This window comes from Electrona antarctica (genome assembly GCF_951216825.1).
Source record: "Electrona antarctica genome assembly, chromosome: 8".
In the NCBI taxonomy this organism is placed as follows: domain Eukaryota; kingdom Metazoa; phylum Chordata; class Actinopteri; order Myctophiformes; family Myctophidae; genus Electrona; species Electrona antarctica.
In genome coordinates this window covers 36,896,170-36,916,547 of record NC_136789.1, presented here as the reverse complement: position 1 = coordinate 36,916,547, position 20,378 = coordinate 36,896,170, and the positions used below count along the sequence as shown (strand labels likewise).

The 20,378-nt window shown below is 45.0% G+C and overlaps 1 protein-coding gene across 1 annotated transcript in view; it reads right to left on the bottom strand.

The window, feature by feature from the left end:
- LOC306928748 (uncharacterized protein) overlaps window positions 1-20,102 on the bottom strand; it is a gene marked incomplete at its 5' end in the record, with an annotated part of 35,219 nt that extends 15,117 nt beyond the window's left edge. The window contains 7 exons of the mRNA XM_079509020.1: window positions 12,244-12,382; window positions 12,880-12,963; window positions 15,160-15,288; window positions 16,498-16,621; window positions 17,830-17,975; window positions 19,075-19,920; window positions 20,064-20,102. Of these exons, the coding sequence (XP_079365146.1) occupies window positions 12,244-12,382; window positions 12,880-12,963; window positions 15,160-15,288; window positions 16,498-16,621; window positions 17,830-17,975; window positions 19,075-19,920; window positions 20,064-20,102 (1,507 nt within the window). The remainder of the gene's footprint in view (window positions 1-12,243; window positions 12,383-12,879; window positions 12,964-15,159; window positions 15,289-16,497; window positions 16,622-17,829; window positions 17,976-19,074; window positions 19,921-20,063) is intronic.
- Window positions 20,103-20,378: the final 276 nt, after the last annotated feature.

Here is a 20,378-nt window from a genome sequence, read left to right as displayed (position 1 = left end):
GCTATTTGGCATGACCCTCTACCATACTGTAAGACTGGTTTCAGTGCTATTTGGCATGACCCTCTACTATACTGTAAGACTGGTTTCAGTGCTATTTGGCATGACCCTCTACCATACTGTAAGACTGGTTTCAGTGCTATTTGGCATGACCCTCTACCATACTGTAAGACTGGTTTCAGTGCTATTTGGCATGACCCTCTACCATACTGTAAGACTGGTTTCAGTGCTATTTGGCATGACCCTCTACCATACTGTAAGACTGGTTTCAGTGCTATTTGGCATGACCCTCTACCATACTGTAAGACTGGTTTCAGTGCTATTTGGCATGACCCTCTACCATACTGTAAGACTGGTTTCAGTGCTATTTGGCATGACCCTCTACTATACTGTAAGACTGGTTTCAGTGCTATTTGGCATGACCCTCTACTATACTGTAAGACTGGTTTCAGTGCTATTTGGCATGACCCTCTACCATACTGTAAGACTGGTTTCAGTGCTATTTGGCATGACCCTCTACCATACTGTAAGACTGGTTTCAGTGCTATTTGGCATGACCCTCTACCATACTGTAAGACTGGTTTCAGTGCTATTTGGCATGACCCTCTACCATACTGTAAGACTGGTTTCAGTGCTATTTGGCATGACCCTCTACTATACTGTAAGACTGGTTTCAGTGCTATTTGGCATGACCCTCTACCATACTGTAAGACTGGTTTCAGTGCTATTTGGCATGACCCTCTACCATACTGTAAGACTGGTTTCAGTGCTATTTGGCATGACCCTCTACCATACTGTAAGACTGGTTTCAGTGCTATTTGGCATGACCCTCTACCATACTGTAAGACTGGTTTCAGTGCTATTTGGCATGACCCTCTACTATACTGTAAGACTGGTTTCAGTGCTATTTGGCATGACCCTCTACTATACTGTAAGACTGGTTTCAGTGCTATTTGGCATGACCCTCTACTATACTGTAAGACTGGTTTCAGTGCTATTTGGCATGACCCTCTACCATACTGTAAGACTGGTTTCAGTGCTATTTGGCATGACCCTCTACCATACTGTAAGACTGGTTTCAGTGCTATTTGGCATGACCCTCTACCATACTGTAAGACTGGTTTCAGTGCTATTTGGCATGACCCTCTACTATACTGTAAGACTGGTTTCAGTGCTATTTGGCATGACCCTCTACCATACTGTAAGACTGGTTTCAGTGCTATTTGGCATGACCCTCTACTATACTGTAAGACTGGTTTCAGTGCTATTTGGCATGACCCTCTACTATACTGTAAGACTGGTTTCAGTGCTATTTGGCATGACCCTCTACCATACTGTAAGACTGGTTTCAGTGCTATTTGGCATGACCCTCTACTATACTGTAAGACTGGTTTCAGTGCTATTTGGCATGACCCTCTACTATACTGTAAGACTGGTTTCAGTGCTATTTGGCATGACCCTCTACCATACTGTAAGACTGGTTTCAGTGCTATTTGGCATGACCCTCTACCATACTGTAAGACTGGTTTCAGTGCTATTTGGCATGACCCTCTACCATACTGTAAGACTGGTTTCAGTGCTATTTGGCATGACCCTCTACCATACTGTAAGACTGGTTTCAGTGCTATTTGGCATGACCCTCTACCATACTGTAAGACTGGTTTCAGTGCTATTTGGCATGACCCTCTACCATACTGTAAGACTGGTTTCAGTGCTATTTGGCATGACCCTCTACTATACTGTAAGACTGGTTTCAGTGCTATTTGGCATGACCCTCTACTATACTGTAAGACTGGTTTCAGTGCTATTTGGCATGACCCTCTACCATACTGTAAGACTGGTTTCAGTGCTAGTTGGCATGACCCTCTACCATACTGTAAGACTGGTTTCAGTGCTATTTGGCATGACCCTCTACTATACTGTAAGACTGGTTTCAGTGCTATTTGGCATGACCCTCTACCATACTGTAAGACTGGTTTCAGTGCTATTTGGCATGACCCTCTACCATACTGTAAGACTGGTTTCAGTGCTATTTGGCATGACCCTCTAACATACTGTAAGACTGGTTTCAGTGCTATTTGGCATGACCCTCTAACATACTGTAAGACTGGTTTCAGTGCTATTTGGCATGACCCTCTACTATACTGTAAGACTGGTTTCAGTGCTATTTGGCATGACCCTCTACCATACTGTAAGACTGGTTTCAGTGCTATTTGGCATGACCCTCTACTATACTGTAAGACTGGTTTCAGTGCTATTTGGCATGACCCTCTACCATACTGTAAGACTGGTTTCAGTGCTATTTGGCATGACCCTCTACTATACTGTAAGACTGGTTTCAGTGCTATTTGGCATGACCCTCTACCATACTGTAAGACTGGTTTCAGTGCTATTTGGCATGACCCTCTACTATACTGTAAGACTGGTTTCAGTGCTATTTGGCATGACCCTCTACCATACTGTAAGACTGGTTTCAGTGCTATTTGGCATGACCCTCTACCATACTGTAAGACTGGTTTCAGTGCTATTTGGCATGACCCTCTACCATACTGTAAGACTGGTTTCAGTGCTATTTGGCATGACCCTCTACCATACTGTAAGACTGGTTTCAGTGCTATTTGGCATGACCCTCTACCATACTGTAAGACTGGTTTCAGTGCTATTTGGCATGACCCTCTACTATACTGTAAGACTGGTTTCAGTGCTATTTGGCATGACCCTCTACCATACTGTAAGACTGGTTTCAGTGCTATTTGGCATGACCCTCTACCATACTGTAAGACTGGTTTCAGTGCTAGTTGGCATGACCCTCTACCATACTGTAAGACTGGTTTCAGTGCTATTTGGCATGACCCTCTACCATACTGTAAGACTGGTTTCAGTGCTATTTGGCATGACCCTCTACCATACTGTAAGACTGGTTTCAGTGCTAGTTGGCATGACCCTCTACTATACTGTAAGACTGGTTTCAGTGCTATTTGGCATGACCCTCTACCATACTGTAAGACTGGTTTCAGTGCTATTTGGCATGACCCTCTACCATACTGTAAGACTGGTTTCAGTGCTATTTGGCATGACCCTCTACCATACTGTAAGACTGGTTTCAGTGCTATTTGGCATGACCCTCTACCATACTGTAAGACTGGTTTCAGTGCTATTTGGCATGACCCTCTACCATACTGTAAGACTGGTTTCAGTGCTATTTGGCATGACCCTCTACCATACTGTAAGACTGGTTTCAGTGCTATTTGGCATGACCCTCTACCATACTGTAAGACTGGTTTCAGTGCTATTTGGCATGACCCTCTACCATACTGTAAGACTGGTTTCAGTGCTATTTGGCATGACCCTCTACCATACTGTAAGACTGGTTTCAGTGCTATTTGGCATGACCCTCTACCATACTGTAAGACTGGTTTCAGTGCTATTTGGCATGACCCTCTACCATACTGTAAGACTGGTTTCAGTGCTATTTGGCATGACCCTCTACTATACTGTAAGACTGGTTTCAGTGCTATTTGGCATGACCCTCTACCATACTGTAAGACTGGTTTCAGTGCTATTTGGCATGACCCTCTACTATACTGTAAGACTGGTTTCAGTGCTATTTGGCATGACCCTCTACCATACTGTAAGACTGGTTTCAGTGCTATTTGGCATGACCCTCTACTATACTGTAAGACTGGTTTCAGTGCTATTTGGCATGACCCTCTACTATACTGTAAGACTGGTTTCAGTGCTATTTGGCATGACCCTCTACCATACTGTAAGACTGGTTTCAGTGCTATTTGGCATGACCCTCTACCATACTGTAAGACTGGTTTCAGTGCTATTTGGCATGACCCTCTACCATACTGTAAGACTGGTTTCAGTGCTATTTGGCATGACCCTCTACCATACTGTAAGACTGGTTTCAGTGCTATTTGGCATGACCCTCTACTATACTGTAAGACTGGTTTCAGTGCTATTTGGCATGACCCTCTACTATACTGTAAGACTGGTTTCAGTGCTATTTGGCATGACCCTCTACCATACTGTAAGACTGGTTTCAGTGCTAGTTGGCATGACCCTCTACTATACTGTAAGACTGGTTTCAGTGCTATTTGGCATGACCCTCTACCATACTGTAAGACTGGTTTCAGTGCTATTTGGCATGACCCTCTACCATACTGTAAGACTGGTTTCAGTGCTAGTTGGCATGACCCTCTACTATACTGTAAGACTGGTTTCAGTGCTATTTGGCATGACCCTCTACCATACTGTAAGACTGGTTTCAGTGCTATTTGGCATGACCCTCTACCATACTGTAAGACTGGTTTCAGTGCTATTTGGCATGACCCTCTACCATACTGTAAGACTGGTTTCAGTGCTATTTGGCATGACCCTCTACTATACTGTAAGACTGGTTTCAGTGCTATTTGGCATGACCCTCTACCATACTGTAAGACTGGTTTCAGTGCTATTTGGCATGACCCTCTACTATACTGTAAGACTGGTTTCAGTGCTATTTGGCATGACCCTCTACCATACTGTAAGACTGGTTTCAGTGCTATTTGGCATGACCCTCTACCATACTGTAAGACTGGTTTCAGTGCTATTTGGCATGACCCTCTACCATACTGTAAGACTGGTTTCAGTGCTATTTGGCATGACCCTCTACCATACTGTAAGACTGGTTTCAGTGCTATTTGGCATGACCCTCTACCATACTGTAAGACTGGTTTCAGTGCTATTTGGCATGACCCTCTACCATACTGTAAGACTGGTTTCAGTGCTATTTGGCATGACCCTCTACTATACTGTAAGACTGGTTTCAGTGCTATTTGGCATGACCCTCTACCATACTGTAAGACTGGTTTCAGTGCTATTTGGCATGACCCTCTACCATACTGTAAGACTGGTTTCAGTGCTATTTGGCATGACCCTCTACTATACTGTAAGACTGGTTTCATGACCCTCTACCATACTGTAAGACTGGTTTCAGTGCTATTTGGCATGACCCTCTACTATACTGTAAGACTGGTTTCATGACCCTCTACCATACTGTAAGACTGGTTTCATGACCCTCTACCATACTGTAAGACTGGTTTCATGACCCTCTACCATACTGTAAGACTGGTTTCATGACCCTCTACCATACTGTAAGACTGGTTTCATGACCCTCTACCATACTGTAAGACTGGTTTCATGACCCTCTACCATACTGTAAGACTGGTTTCATGACCCTCTACCATACTGTAAGACTGGTTTCATGACCCTCTACCATACTGTAAGACTGGTTTCATGACCCTCTACCATACTGTAAGACTGGTTTCATGACCCTCTACCATACTGTAAGACTGGTTTCATGACCCTCTACCATACTGTAAGACTGGTTTCATGACCCTCTACCATACTGTAAGACTGGTTTCATGACCCTCTACCATACTGTAAGACTGGTTTCATGACCCTCTACCATACTGTAAGACTGGTTTCATGACCCTCTACCATACTGTAAGACTGGTTTCATGACCCTCTACCATACTGTAAGACTGGTTTCATGACCCTCTACCATACTGTAAGACTGGTTTCATGACACTCTACCATACTGTAAGACTGGTTTCATGACCCTCTACCATACTGTAAGACTGGTTTCATGACCCTCTACCATACTGTAAGACTGGTTTCATGACCCTCTACCATACTGTAAGACTGGTTTCAGTGCTATTTGGCATGACCCTCTACCATACTGTAAGACTGGTTTCAGTGCTATTTGGCATGACCCTCTACTATACTGTAAGACTGGTTTCAGTGCTATTTGGCATGACCCTCTACCATACTGTAAGACTGGTTTCAGTGCTATTTGGCATGACCCTCTACTATACTGTAAGACTGGTTTCAGTGCTATTTGGCATGACCCTCTACCATACTGTAAGACTGGTTTCAGTGCTATTTGGCATGACCCTCTACCATACTGTAAGACTGGTTTCAGTGCTATTTGGCATGACCCTCTACCATACTGTAAGACTGGTTTCAGTGCTATTTGGCATGACCCTCTACTATACTGTAAGACTGGTTTCAGTGCTATTTGGCATGACCCTCTACCATACTGTAAGACTGGTTTCAGTGGTATTTGGCATGACCCTCTACTATACTGTAAGACTGGTTTCAGTGCTATTTGGCATGACCCTCTACCATACTGTAAGACTGGTTTCAGTGCTATTTGGCATGACCCTCTACCATACTGTAAGACTGGTTTCAGTGCTATTTGGCATGACCCTCTACCATACTGTAAGACTGGTTTCAGTGCTATTTGGCATGACCCTCTACCATACTGTAAGACTGGTTTCAGTGCTATTTGGCATGACCCTCTACCATACTGTAAGACTGGTTTCAGTGCTATTTGGCATGACCCTCTACTATACTGTAAGACTGGTTTCAGTGCTATTTGGCATGACCCTCTACCATACTGTAAGACTGGTTTCAGTGCTATTTGGCATGACCCTCTACCATACTGTAAGACTGGTTTCAGTGCTATTTGGCATGACCCTCTACTATACTGTAAGACTGGTTTCATGACCCTCTACCATACTGTAAGACTGGTTTCAGTGCTATTTGGCATGACCCTCTACTATACTGTAAGACTGGTTTCATGACCCTCTACCATACTGTAAGACTGGTTTCATGACCCTCTACCATACTGTAAGACTGGTTTCATGACCCTCTACCATACTGTAAGACTGGTTTCATGACCCTCTACCATACTGTAAGACTGGTTTCATGACCCTCTACCATACTGTAAGACTGGTTTCATGACCCTCTACCATACTGTAAGACTGGTTTCATGACCCTCTACCATACTGTAAGACTGGTTTCATGACCCTCTACCATACTGTAAGACTGGTTTCATGACCCTCTACCATACTGTAAGACTGGTTTCATGACCCTCTACCATACTGTAAGACTGGTTTCATGACCCTCTACCATACTGTAAGACTGGTTTCATGACCCTCTACCATACTGTAAGACTGGTTTCATGACCCTCTACCATACTGTAAGACTGGTTTCATGACCCTCTACCATACTGTAAGACTGGTTTCATGACCCTCTACCATACTGTAAGACTGGTTTCATGACCCTCTACCATACTGTAAGACTGGTTTCATGACCCTCTACCATACTGTAAGACTGGTTTCATGACCCTCTACCATACTGTAAGACTGGTTTCATGACCCTCTACCATACTGTAAGACTGGTTTCATGACCCTCTACCATACTGTAAGACTGGTTTCATGACCCTCTACCATACTGTAAGACTGGTTTCATGACCCTCTACCATACTGTAAGACTGGTTTCATGACCCTCTACCATACTGTAAGACTGGTTTCATGACCCTCTACCATACTGTAAGACTGGTTTCATGACCCTCTACCATACTGTAAGACTGGTTTCATGACCCTCTACCATACTGTAAGACTGGTTTCATGACCCTCTACCATACTGTAAGACTGGTTTCATGACCCTCTACCATACTGTAAGACTGGTTTCATGACCCTCTACCATACTGTAAGACTGGTTTCATGACCCTCTACCATACTGTAAGACTGGTTTCATGACCCTCTACCATACTGTAAGACTGGTTTCATGACCCTCTACCATACTGTAAGACTGGTTTCATGACCCTCTACCATACTGTAAGACTGGTTTCATGACCCTCTACCATACTGTAAGACTGGTTTCATGACCCTCTACCATACTGTAAGACTGGTTTCATGACCCTCTACCATACTGTAAGACTGGTTTCATGACCCTCTACCATACTGTAAGACTGGTTTCATGACCCTCTACCATACTGTAAGACTGGTTTCATGACCCTCTACCATACTGTAAGACTGGTTTCATGACCCTCTACCATACTGTAAGACTGGTTTCATGACCCTCTACCATACTGTAAGACTGGTTTCATGACCCTCTACCATACTGTAAGACTGGTTTCATGACCCTCTACCATACTGTAAGACTGGTTTCATGACCCTCTACCATACTGTAAGACTGGTTTCATGACCCTCTACCATACTGTAAGACTGGTTTCATGACCCTCTACCATACTGTAAGACTGGTTTCATGACCCTCTACCATACTGTAAGACTGGTTTCATGACCCTCTACCATACTGTAAGACTGGTTTCATGACCCTCTACCATACTGTAAGACTGGTTTCATGACCCTCTACCATACTGTAAGACTGGTTTCATGACCCTCTACCATACTGTAAGACTGGTTTCATGACCCTCTACCATACTGTAAGACTGGTTTCATGACCCTCTACCATACTGTAAGACTGGTTTCATGACCCTCTACCATACTGTAAGACTGGTTTCATGACCCTCTACCATACTGTAAGACTGGTTTCATGACCCTCTACCATACTGTAAGACTGGTTTCATGACCCTCTACCATACTGTAAGACTGGTTTCATGACCCTCTACCATACTGTAAGACTGGTTTCATGACCCTCTACCATACTGTAAGACTGGTTTCATGACCCTCTACCATACTGTAAGACTGGTTTCATGACCCTCTACCATACTGTAAGACTGGTTTCATGACCCTCTACCATACTGTAAGACTGGTTTCATGACCCTCTACCATACTGTAAGACTGGTTTCATGACCCTCTACCATACTGTAAGACTGGTTTCATGACCCTCTACCATACTGTAAGACTGGTTTCATGACCCTCTACCATACTGTAAGACTGGTTTCATGACCCTCTACCATACTGTAAGACTGGTTTCATGACCCTCTACCATACTGTAAGACTGGTTTCATGACCCTCTACCATACTGTAAGACTGGTTTCATGACCCTCTACCATACTGTAAGACTGGTTTCATGACCCTCTACCATACTGTAAGACTGGTTTCATGACCCTCTACCATACTGTAAGACTGGTTTCATGACCCTCTACCATACTGTAAGACTGGTTTCATGACCCTCTACCATACTGTAAGACTGGTTTCATGACCCTCTACCATACTGTAAGACTGGTTTCATGACCCTCTACCATACTGTAAGACTGGTTTCATGACCCTCTACCATACTGTAAGACTGGTTTCATGACCCTCTACCATACTGTAAGACTGGTTTCATGACCCTCTACCATACTGTAAGACTGGTTTCATGACCCTCTACCATACTGTAAGACTGGTTTCATGACCCTCTACCATACTGTAAGACTGGTTTCATGACCCTCTACCATACTGTAAGACTGGTTTCATGACCCTCTACCATACTGTAAGACTGGTTTCATGACCCTCTACCATACTGTAAGACTGGTTTCATGACCCTCTACCATACTGTAAGACTGGTTTCATGACCCTCTACCATACTGTAAGACTGGTTTCATGACCCTCTACCATACTGTAAGACTGGTTTCATGACCCTCTACCATACTGTAAGACTGGTTTCATGACCCTCTACCATACTGTAAGACTGGTTTCATGACCCTCTACCATACTGTAAGACTGGTTTCATGACCCTCTACCATACTGTAAGACTGGTTTCATGACCCTCTACTATACTGTAAAGTGACATTAGGCTATATATTATACTGATGCTGCATGTATGTATTATAGGAAGAAGAAGAATTTTCACAAACCATCAATTTTCATTGGCACATACAAATTTGTCCGTATAGGTCCAAAGTTCACTTGTAGACGTTTTTGTGCATTTTGATCAACGATCCTGGGCGGAGATACATTTGAACTGTTTTTCATATAATTCAAAATGGCGGGTGATCTAAAGGTCAGAGGTCAAAAGTCAGAACACGAAAGTTGTTCGGCATGAGGAGACACATATCAAAGTGTCATTGCCAACGGTCAAACGGTTCATGAGCTATGTACGTTCAAAGTTTGCATTTTCAATTGAGTGCTATAGCGCCACCCTTTGGCCAATGGTCATGAGCTTCGCATAGTCACCGTTTGGCATGGCCCTCTACCAGTTTCCCGCGTTTCGCGAAAACCGACTGCACGGTTCAGCCAGAACTGCTATTTTTGGCAGAAGAAGAAGGAGGAGAAGAAGCAGAAAAAAAACACAAAAACAAATATAGCTGCAAGCAGCGATAAAGCGGGACCAAGATAGAAGAAGAACAATGCGCAATTAGAACAACATGCACAAATGAGACTGACGAGCTGAGTTGTCGGTGCCGGGATTTGAACTCACAACCTTGTGGACCGAAGGCGGGAGCTCTACTGACTGAGCTACACAGAGACAATCAGTGACTACATTGTAAACTGTAAAACCATTCAGTGATTTGGTAACAAGGTGTGTCCTCATTTTGGGCATGTCTTTCCATTACTACAGTGTGTTTTTACGCACAGTTAAAGTGTGTGTGTGTGTGTGTGTGTGTGTGTGTGTGTGTGTGTGTGTGTGTGTGTGTGTGTGTGCGCGCGCGCGTGCGTGTGTGGCATGCGTGTGGCATGCGTGGCTGCATGCGTGTGTGTGTGCGCGCGTGGCTGCATGTGTGTGTGTGTGTGTGCGCGCGCGCATGCGCGCGTGCGTGCGTGCGTGCGTGGCTGCATGCGTGTGTGTGTTAGGCAGACAATCGTTCATAACCATGGATTTGGATTGAAGATCATCTCTTTAGTTTTTGTGGTGTTTAACATAAGGTGGCTATTATCACACCAGTCTTTAAAGTTATTGATCTCACTGATATAGCCCACAGGGCGTTCAACAATATGTACAAATAAGACTGACAAGCTGAGTTGTCAGTAGCTGGATTTGAACACACAACCTTGCGGTCCAAGGGCAAGAGCTCGACTGACTGAGCTACACGGAGACAATCAGTTACTCCATTGTTAACAGGAAAATCATTCAGTGTTAGTTCAGCATAAATACTCAAACGTTAGTGTGTGTGTGTGTGTGTGTGTGTGTGTGTGCAATTTTCATTGGCTCATAAAAACGTAATTTTTTCCACTTAGAAAAAATGTGCTACGATTATTTGTCCGTATAGGTCCAAAGTTCACGTGTAGAAGTTTTCGTGCATTTTGAGCAAGGATTCTGGGAGGAGTTACATTTGAACTGTTTTTCATATAATTAAAAATGGCGGGTGATCTAAAGGTCAGAGGTCAAAAGTCAGAACACGAAAGTTGTTCGGCATGAGGAGACACATGTGTGTATCAAGGTGTCATTGCCAACGGTCAAACGGTTCATGAGATATGCACGTTCAAAGTTTGCAAGTTTTGCATCAATTGAGTGCTATAGCGCCACCATTTGGCCAATCATGATGGGCTTCGCATAGTCACCGTTTGGCATGGTCCTCTATCATGTTGACAAGTTTTGCGAAAACCGACTGCACAGTTCAGTCAGAACAGCTATTTTTGGCGGAAGGAGAAGGAGAAGAAGTACTGATCATATAATTCAAAATGGCGGGTGATCTAAAGGTCAGAGGTCAAAAGTCAGAACACGAAAGTTGTTCAGCATGAGGAGACGCATATGGGTATCAAAGTGTCATTGCCAACGGTCAAACGGTTCATGAGCTATGCACGTTCAAAGTTAGCATTTTCAATTGAGCGCTATAGCGCCACCATTTGACCAATCGTCTTGGGCTTCGCATATTCACCGTTTGGCATGGCCCTCTACCAGATTACCGCGTTTCGCGAAAACCGACTGCACCATTCAGTCAGAACAGCTATTTTTGGCGGAAGAAGGAGAAGAAGAAAAATAAACACAAAAACAATAAGTGACCAAAGTCACTACGTGACTTCTTGGTCGCTAATAAGTGACCAAAGTCACTTCGTGAGTTCTTGGTCCCTTAAATATAGCTGCAAGCAGTGATAACAGGGGCCAAGCAATAATAAAAAATAACTATATGCAATACGCACAATAAGCCATAGAAACATAGAACACTGAAGATGAGAGAAAGAAGTTCCCCATGTGTCTCCTTGTGAGGAGACATGTGTCTCCTTGTGAGGAGACACATATTGAAGTTCTATTGCTGGTGATCAAACGGATCATGTGCTATGCCTGTTGTGTGGTCTTCGTGTCTTCACCGTTTGGCATAGCTGTCTACCATACTGCTGAGTTTAGCGGAAACCGACTGCACGGTTCAGCCAGAAGAAGAAGACAAACTTAAACTAAAGGAATCTCACAGACCACACCACCCCGCCACATCTCAATCTCTCTAAATGGAGGTAATATTTGTATAATTTTAATAAACATGGTGCTAACGCTCCACTAAAGCACCAACATTCTAGACAGACCACAAACCTTCGTCGTCTTGGTCGGTCGCCGTGTCGGTTGGCGAGGCGTGGGCGGCCGAGTCTTCGCTGGTCGAGTCGTCTAAGTCGCGGCAGCGGCGACGGTAGATTTTGCCGTTGCGTGAGTTCAACAGAGAGGACTTCCTCTTCTGAAGACCAGGAAAAAGAGAGAAGAAGAGATGTTTTTGTTTAGTTTTTTACAGGAGAGAAGAGAACAGGTAAAGAAGATAATGTGAGGGAGAGAATTACACTGTTGCTGTCGGGCAGAAAACTCACAATTTAACTTTTTAATGTTTTTAAGTAAATGAACGCCGTACTTCATCATACAGGAGTGTCACACAAAACTAGTGAAGCTAGTCAAGCTCACAATGTGTCACATCACAACACGCTGTGAGCTTGTAGATCGGCTATTTTCACTAGTCGTCATCGTCAACTAAACATGTAGGGCTTCTCTAACGGCTCTTTACCTCTACGAAGGGTTAACCCATAACTTTACAGAATAGAGCACCAAAGGCTGACGTCAATATCAGTAGAGGGTGCTAAGTCCACGGGTTCATGTACTTCTTTGTACTCTGGTAGCACTTACTACTTCCGGGAGGACAGTGTTTGTTTGTCATCAACGTAAAGGTGGTTACGTAATCCGTACCTCTGGGTCAGTGATTCCCTGAACACACTTAGGACACTGCCAACAGCTGGGCAGGCCTCTATTCACCACCCCGTCACCTTGAACCTGGACAGAGACACACAGAAAAAGCCATAATGTTGCTACGGTATGTATCGTTGCTGTCGGACAGAAACCCTCTTATCTCCATATTCTGACTTTTTGTGTTTTCTCGTAAAATGTACGTCCTACTTGATCATACTACTGTAGTCTACTGCAGTAGCAGATCATACTACTGTAGTCTACTGTAGTAGCAGATCATAAATGGTAAATGATGCATTTATATAGCGCCTTTATCCAAGGCGCTTTACATAGATTGTGCATTACATTCACCCATTCACACACACATTCATACACCGATTGCGGCGGAAGCCATGCAAGGCACCAACCAGCACATCGGGAGCAATTTGGGGTTCAGTGTCTTGCCCAAGGACACTTCGACATGTAGACAGGAGGAGCCGGGATTCAAACCGCCGACCCATGGATCATTGGACGACCTGCTCTACCTCTTGAGCCACAGTCACCCCATCATACTACTGTAGTCTACTGCTGCTGCTGTAGTCTACTGCTGTAGCAGATCATACTACTGTAGTCTACTGTAGTCTACTGCTGCTGCTGTAGTCTACTGCTGTAGCAGATCATACTACTGTAGTCTACTGTAGTCTACTGTAGTAGCAGATTGTAATCTCAGCAAGGCAAATGGCTTCTTGGTTAGAGTGGGTGACAATGTTATCACACGTAAAGATGAAATTACCTACCTAGGTTCCATCCTGGAGGCTAATCTTTCCGGTGATAAAATGGCCACCAACGTAATCAAAAAAGTCAACCAAAGAACAAGATTCCTTTACAGGATCTCCTCACTGGTCGACAAAAACACCTTGAAGACCTTAACAGGAGCCCTCGTACAAGGCTTCTTTGACTATGCATGCACCTCCTGGTACCACAGCACCTCAAAGGCCCTTAAAACTAGGCTCCAGACTTCCCAAAACAAACTGGTCAGGCTCCTACTTGGCCTCACCCCCCGAACCCACCTCAACCCTGCCCACTTTGACAGACTGGCATGGCTTAGGGTTGGCGACAGAGTACAGCATCTTGCAATGGGTCTGGTACACAAGATTCGATACTCCACCAAGATACCCATGTACCTGTCTAGATACTTCCTTAATGTTAACGAAGTCCACACCCACAACACCAGAGGGAGTGCAACGAACCATGTACAACCCAGATTCGGCACGAACAAGGGACTAAATTATTTTCGCTCCTATGCCACCAAAATGTGGAACGCCCTACCAACAGTCATTAAGACATGCAAATCCCTTGACTCCTTCAAAACCGCTCTCAAAGGGCACCTACGGATGGCTGCAATTCGAAACTGGCCCCCGTAAAATCTGAATCCCCCCCCCACTTTTCCCCTCACTGTATATGTGACTAAATTTGATCGAGAGACTGCCATTGGACTTTTTTGAATTTTCGTTTTTTTCATATCATTTGAAAGCAGGGAATCTTAGCTTCAAATTGACATATTGGTTGTTCAGTTTGACCCACCAGTTTTGGAGATATGGCTTATAGAGTAATGTCTTGCAGAAAACAGCAAGTTGAGAAAACAGGCTTGAAAGGTTCACTTCTGTGGTCTCTAACATTACACCTAGCTACATGTTTAAGCATTTATTTCATATTTACATGTCGATTTCAGCGCTGACACTTATTTCAGACATGCTCTAGTATGTGAAGAGTCTGCCTGTGCTATTAACTCATTTTTGAAAAAAAGAAAAAAGAAAAAAAAGGTTTTTCTCCTCTGGTGAAAAGCTGGATTTTGCACGATGGCAGTCTCTCAGTCAAATGTGGTCACATATGTTTCTTTTCCCTTTGTACCTCCATTATGATGAATTCCTGTTCTGTTCTTTGTCTATATAGAAGTGTCTATTTGTACGTCTCTAAATGTTTTGATGAATTGAACATGGTGGACCCTGTTGTAAACAAGTGTAATGCTTAATTGGGTCGGAGAGGAGTTATATTCATACAGAGGAGTTATCATTATGAGCAGATCTACTGTCTGTTACTGTACTCCTGTGCTTGAAATGTACTGTAATTCTGCAAACTGTTAATACAATTTTCAATCAATCAATCAAAAAGATCATACTACTGTTGTCTACTGCTGTAGTCCAATTTTGAATTTGAATCCTGTAAAGTGTGTGTGTGTGTGTGTGTGTGTGTGTGTGTGTGTGTGTGTGTGTGTGTGTGTGTGTGTGTGTGTGTGTCACCCACCGTGAGACAGCCAGGATGGACAATCTGGAGACAGTCTTGGCATTCCATCAGCATGAAGGCAGGATCTCCTGCTTCCTCCTGGGTGGGTTCCTTACAGACCTCACACCGCGTTGACAGGGGCAGGCCAGGCTGACAGGACGACAACACAGCAAAAACAAAACGCAGACAAAATAATTCAGTGTTTTTAAACATTCTGTTCAGGCTGAGAACTGAATAAACAAACACATATTCTGTTCAAATCCATCCATCATCTTCAACCGCTTGTCCGTAGTCGGGTCGCGGGGGCAACAGCTCCACCAGAGAGCTCCAGACGTTCCTCTCCAGAGCAACATTAGACCTCATTTAGACTGCAGTCAAATTCAGTCAAATCTGATTTATTTCTCAAATCTGATCTTTTGGCGCGACCGTTCACACTGCCGTTTGGCAAGTGACCAGACCTGATCTGTGTGTTCAGACTGGCAGCTGAATCCAGTCTGAATCAGATCTGTGTGTATTCACACTCAGACACACACTCAGACAGACACTCAGACAGACAGACACTCAGACAGACACTCAGACAGACACTCAGACAGACACTCAGACAGACAGACACTCAGACAGACACTCAGACAGACACTCAGACAGACAGACACTCAGACAGACAGACACTCAGACAGACACTCAGACAGACAGACACTCAGACAGACACTCAGACAGACACTCAGACCGACAGACACTCAGACAGACAGACACTCAGACAGACACTCAGACACTCAGACAGACAGACACTCAGACACTCAGACAGACAGACACTCAGACAGACACTCAGACACTCAGACAGACAGACACTCAGACAGACAGACACTCACAGACACTCAGACAGACACTCAGACAGACAGACACTCAGACAGACAGACACTCAGACAGACACTCAGACAGACACTCAGACAGACACTCAGACAGACACTCAGACAGACAGACACTCAGACAGACACTCAGACACTCAGACAGACAGACAGACAGACAGACACTCAGACAGACAGACAGACACTCAGACAGACACTCAGACAGACAGACAGACAGACACTCAGACAGACACTCAGACACTCAGACAGACAGACACTCAGACAGACACTCAGACAGACACTCAGACACTCAGACAGACAGACAGACACTCAGACAGACACTCAGACAGACACTCAGACAGACAGACAGACACTCAGACAGACACTCAGACAGACACTCAGACAGACACTCAGACAGACACTCAGACAGACAGACAGACACTCAGACAGACACTCAGACAGACAGACAGACACTCAGACAGACACTCAGACAGACACTCAGACAGACACTCACAGCGAGACATTGGCGCAGGACACAGGTCTGTTTGAGTCTCCCCGGTCCGCCAAACTTCTTCATGTCTCTGCAGAATTTACAGTCCCCGCACTCTGTCCTCACGCACGCCTCACACTGCTTACACCTTTAGAAACACGCACGCACGCACGCACGCACGCACGCACGCACGCACGCACGCACACACACACACACACACGTGAAATCACAGCAGGATGCTACTGTATGCAGTTTAGGCACTATACACTGACACCACATAAGACAGGAACGCCCAAATTACCTGCTCCCTAGCTCTGGACCATAGCTCTAATGTTCTGGTCCATAGCTCTAATGCCCTGGTCCATAGCTCTAATGCGCTGGTCCATAGCTCTAATGCGCTGTCCATAGCTCTAATGCTCTGGTCCATAGCTCTAATGCTCTGGTCCATAGCTCTAATGCGCTGATCCATAGCTCTAATGCTCTGGTCCATAGCTCTAATGCGCTGGTCCATAGCTCTAATGCTCTGGTATATAGCTCTAATGCGCTGGTCCATAGCTCTAATGCGCTGGTCCATAGCTCTAATGCTCTGGTCCATAGCTCTAATGTTCTGGTCCATAGCTCTAATTTCCTGGTCCATAGCTCTAATGCTCTGGTCCATAGCTCTAATGCGCTGGTCCATAGCTCTAATGCTCTGGTCCATAGCTCTAATGCTCTGGTCCATAGCTCTAATGCTCTGGTCCATAGCTCTAATGCTCTGGTCCGTAGCTCTAATGCGCTGGTCCATAGCTCTAATGCTCTGGTCCATAGCTCTAATGCTCTGGTCCATAGCTCTAATGCTCTGGTCCGTAGCTCTAATGCGCTGGTCCATAGCTCTAATGCTCTGGTCCATAGCTCTAATGCTCTGGTCCGTAGCTCTAATGCGCTGGTCCATAGTTCTAATGCGTTGCATTTAGAGCTATGTTACTCTCACCTTCCACCGCTCGCATGAACGCAGACCAGCCTCTCCTCTTTAGCGTAAATGAAAATAACGTTTTCGCTACTCATCCAAAACAAAGGCGGGTTGTGTCATTAGAAAGCCTACTTTCCTTAGTTGGGAGCACTCTGAGAATATAATAAAACCTAAGGAGCAAAATTTGTTAATAACCAAAAAAAGGGGGGGGGGGGGGCTTGTTTCACCTGGCAGTTAATGATATGCGTGTCATTCTTGTTTTAACGCAGAGGCACATTCTGTACTCTTGTAGATCAGCTAAACAAGTGTACGTGTGTGTGTGTGTGTGTGTGTGTGTGTGTGTGTGTGTGTGTGTGTGTGTGTGTGTGTGTGTGTGTGTGCGTGTGTGTGTGTGTGTGTGATGTTACCGGACTCTGTGTCTCCTCAGAGCTGAGTACATGGACCAGAGTCGTTCATGTGGTCGTCGGATGACTGGAGGGGGAGTGGTCAGTTTAGGAGGAGGAGGAGTCCCCCTCCCCCTCCCCCCGCCTCGCCTCAGCCGGTACCACAACTCCTGGAGGACCAGAGGACCGCTGGTTTTAGTATTACAAGTAAGACGTGTGAACGCGGCAAGCGAACGCAGCTGTTGTGGATGGCAGTCTGACACACACACACACACACACACACACACACACACACACACACACACACACACACACACACACACACACACACACACACACACACACACACACACACACACACACACACACACACACACACACACACACACACACACACACACACACACCTTTTTCTCTTTTTTAAGATCTTTTTTTTGTAAAGTTTTTTATTTTATTTTATTTTTTTATTTTTTTATTTAAATTGTTTTTTTTAAGTTTTTTTTATTTTTTTAACTGTGTGTGTGTCGGGCTCATTGCATTCGCAACCACTTCAAAGGACCACTAGCCTAGCTGGGGTCCACCTATGCTTTCTATGGCATAGGCAGCTCCCGGCAGGATCTAGACGCAGCTGCGCGACATGAGACTAATTAATTAGAGCGACAGAGAGAGAGGAGTGTGTGTGTGTGTACGTGTGTGCGTCAATTTAACAAAGGTGCAGACGATCAGATAAATAAACATGCCAGTCTCGGCTAAGTGTTTCAACTCAACTCTCCATTGCTTCTCCCCCCGAATGCAACGTTAAGCTGCAGAGCATAACTTGACAGTATCGTATGGCCATGAATGAACCGATATCGTCCATGTATCGTATCGTCAACTATGTATACGTGATACGTATCGTGTCGCTGTTAGAATGTATCGTTACACCCCTATTAATTATAATTATGCAGTCAACGCTGCCAGTAACATGTAATGTGATGACGACGATGCTGAAACAAGCACTTTATGCGGCACTTTATATCTTAGCACTTTTTTGCCTTTCTTATTTTTTATCTTTGATTCTATACCTGCACTAGTATAGATAGTATAGATGTATAGATAGTATAGATAGTATAGATGCGTCCAGACCTCCAGATGGTGTCTCATGTCTGTTGTTGTCGTTTTGTATTGTTTGTATGTCTGAAACCACTACTGTTGCTGTAAACACAATTGCCCTTCTGGGACATTAATAAAGACCTTGAACCTTATATAACAGGACTGTGCTGTGCTCACTCTCTTCTGCCATGTGGTGAGAGGTGGTCCCGTGTGGGACAGCTTGGGGACGTCATTGCGAGGTGGTCCCGTGTGGGACAGCTTGAAAACGCCATTGAGAGGTTGTCCCGTGTGGGACAGCTTGGGGACATCATTGAGAGGTTGTCCCGTGTGGGACAGCTTGGGGACGTCATTGAGAGGTTGTCCCGTGTGGGACAGCTTGGGGACGTCATTGAGAGGTTGTCCCGTGTGGGACAGCTTGGGGACGTCATTGAGAGGTTGTCCCGTGTGGGACAGCTTGGGGACGTCATTGAGAGGTTGTCCCGTGTGGGACAGCTTGGGGACGTCATTGAGAGGTTGTCCCGTGTGGGACAGCTTGGGGACGTCATTGAGAGGTGGTCCCGTGTGGGACAGCTTGGGGACGTCATTGAGAGGTTGTCCCGTGTGGGACAGCTTGGGGACGTCATTGAGAGGTTGTCCCGTGTGGGACAGCTTGGGGACGTCATTGAGAGGTTGTCCCGTGTGGGACAGCTTGGGGACGTCATTGAGAGGTTGTCCCGTGTGGGACAGCTTGGGGACGTCATTGAGAGGTTGTCCCGTGTGGGACAGCTTGGGGACATCATTGAGAGGTTGTCCCGTGTGGGACAGCTTGGGGACATCATTGAGAGGTTGTCCCGTGTGGGACAGCTTGGGGACGTCATTGAGAGGTTGTCCCGTGTGGGACAGCTTGGGGACGCCATTGAGAGGTTGTCCCGTGTGGGACAGCTTGGGGACGTCATTGCGAGGTTGTCCCGTGTGGGACAGCTTGGGGACGTCATTGCGAGGTTGTCCCGTGTGGGACAGCTTGGGGACGTCATTGGCGCGTTCCTTCAGCAAAGCCAGGAGGAGAGGTAAAGTAGAGACGTATATATAACCAACTACCCTAATACACTCACTGTATACAGTTGATAAATGTGCAATCTTGTTGGCTAATATACTATTTATGCGTTTCTGGTTTGTGTTCAACTTACCAGCCGTCTGAGGCTGAAGCGTGCCTTGGAGTTCTCCATTATGAGCAGATCTACTGTCTGTTACTGTAGTTTATATTCCTACTGTCTGTTACTGTAGTTTATATTCCTACAGAGGAGTTATTATGAGCAGATCTACTGTCTGTTACTGTAGTTTATATTCATACTGTCTGTTACTGTAGTTTATATTCCTACAGAGGAGTTATCATTATGAGCAGATCTACTGTCTGTTACTGTAGTTTATATTCCTACAGACTGCTGTCTATTGATAATCTAAATGCTGGTCTAATGATGCTGTAATAACCAGTAGAACATTGA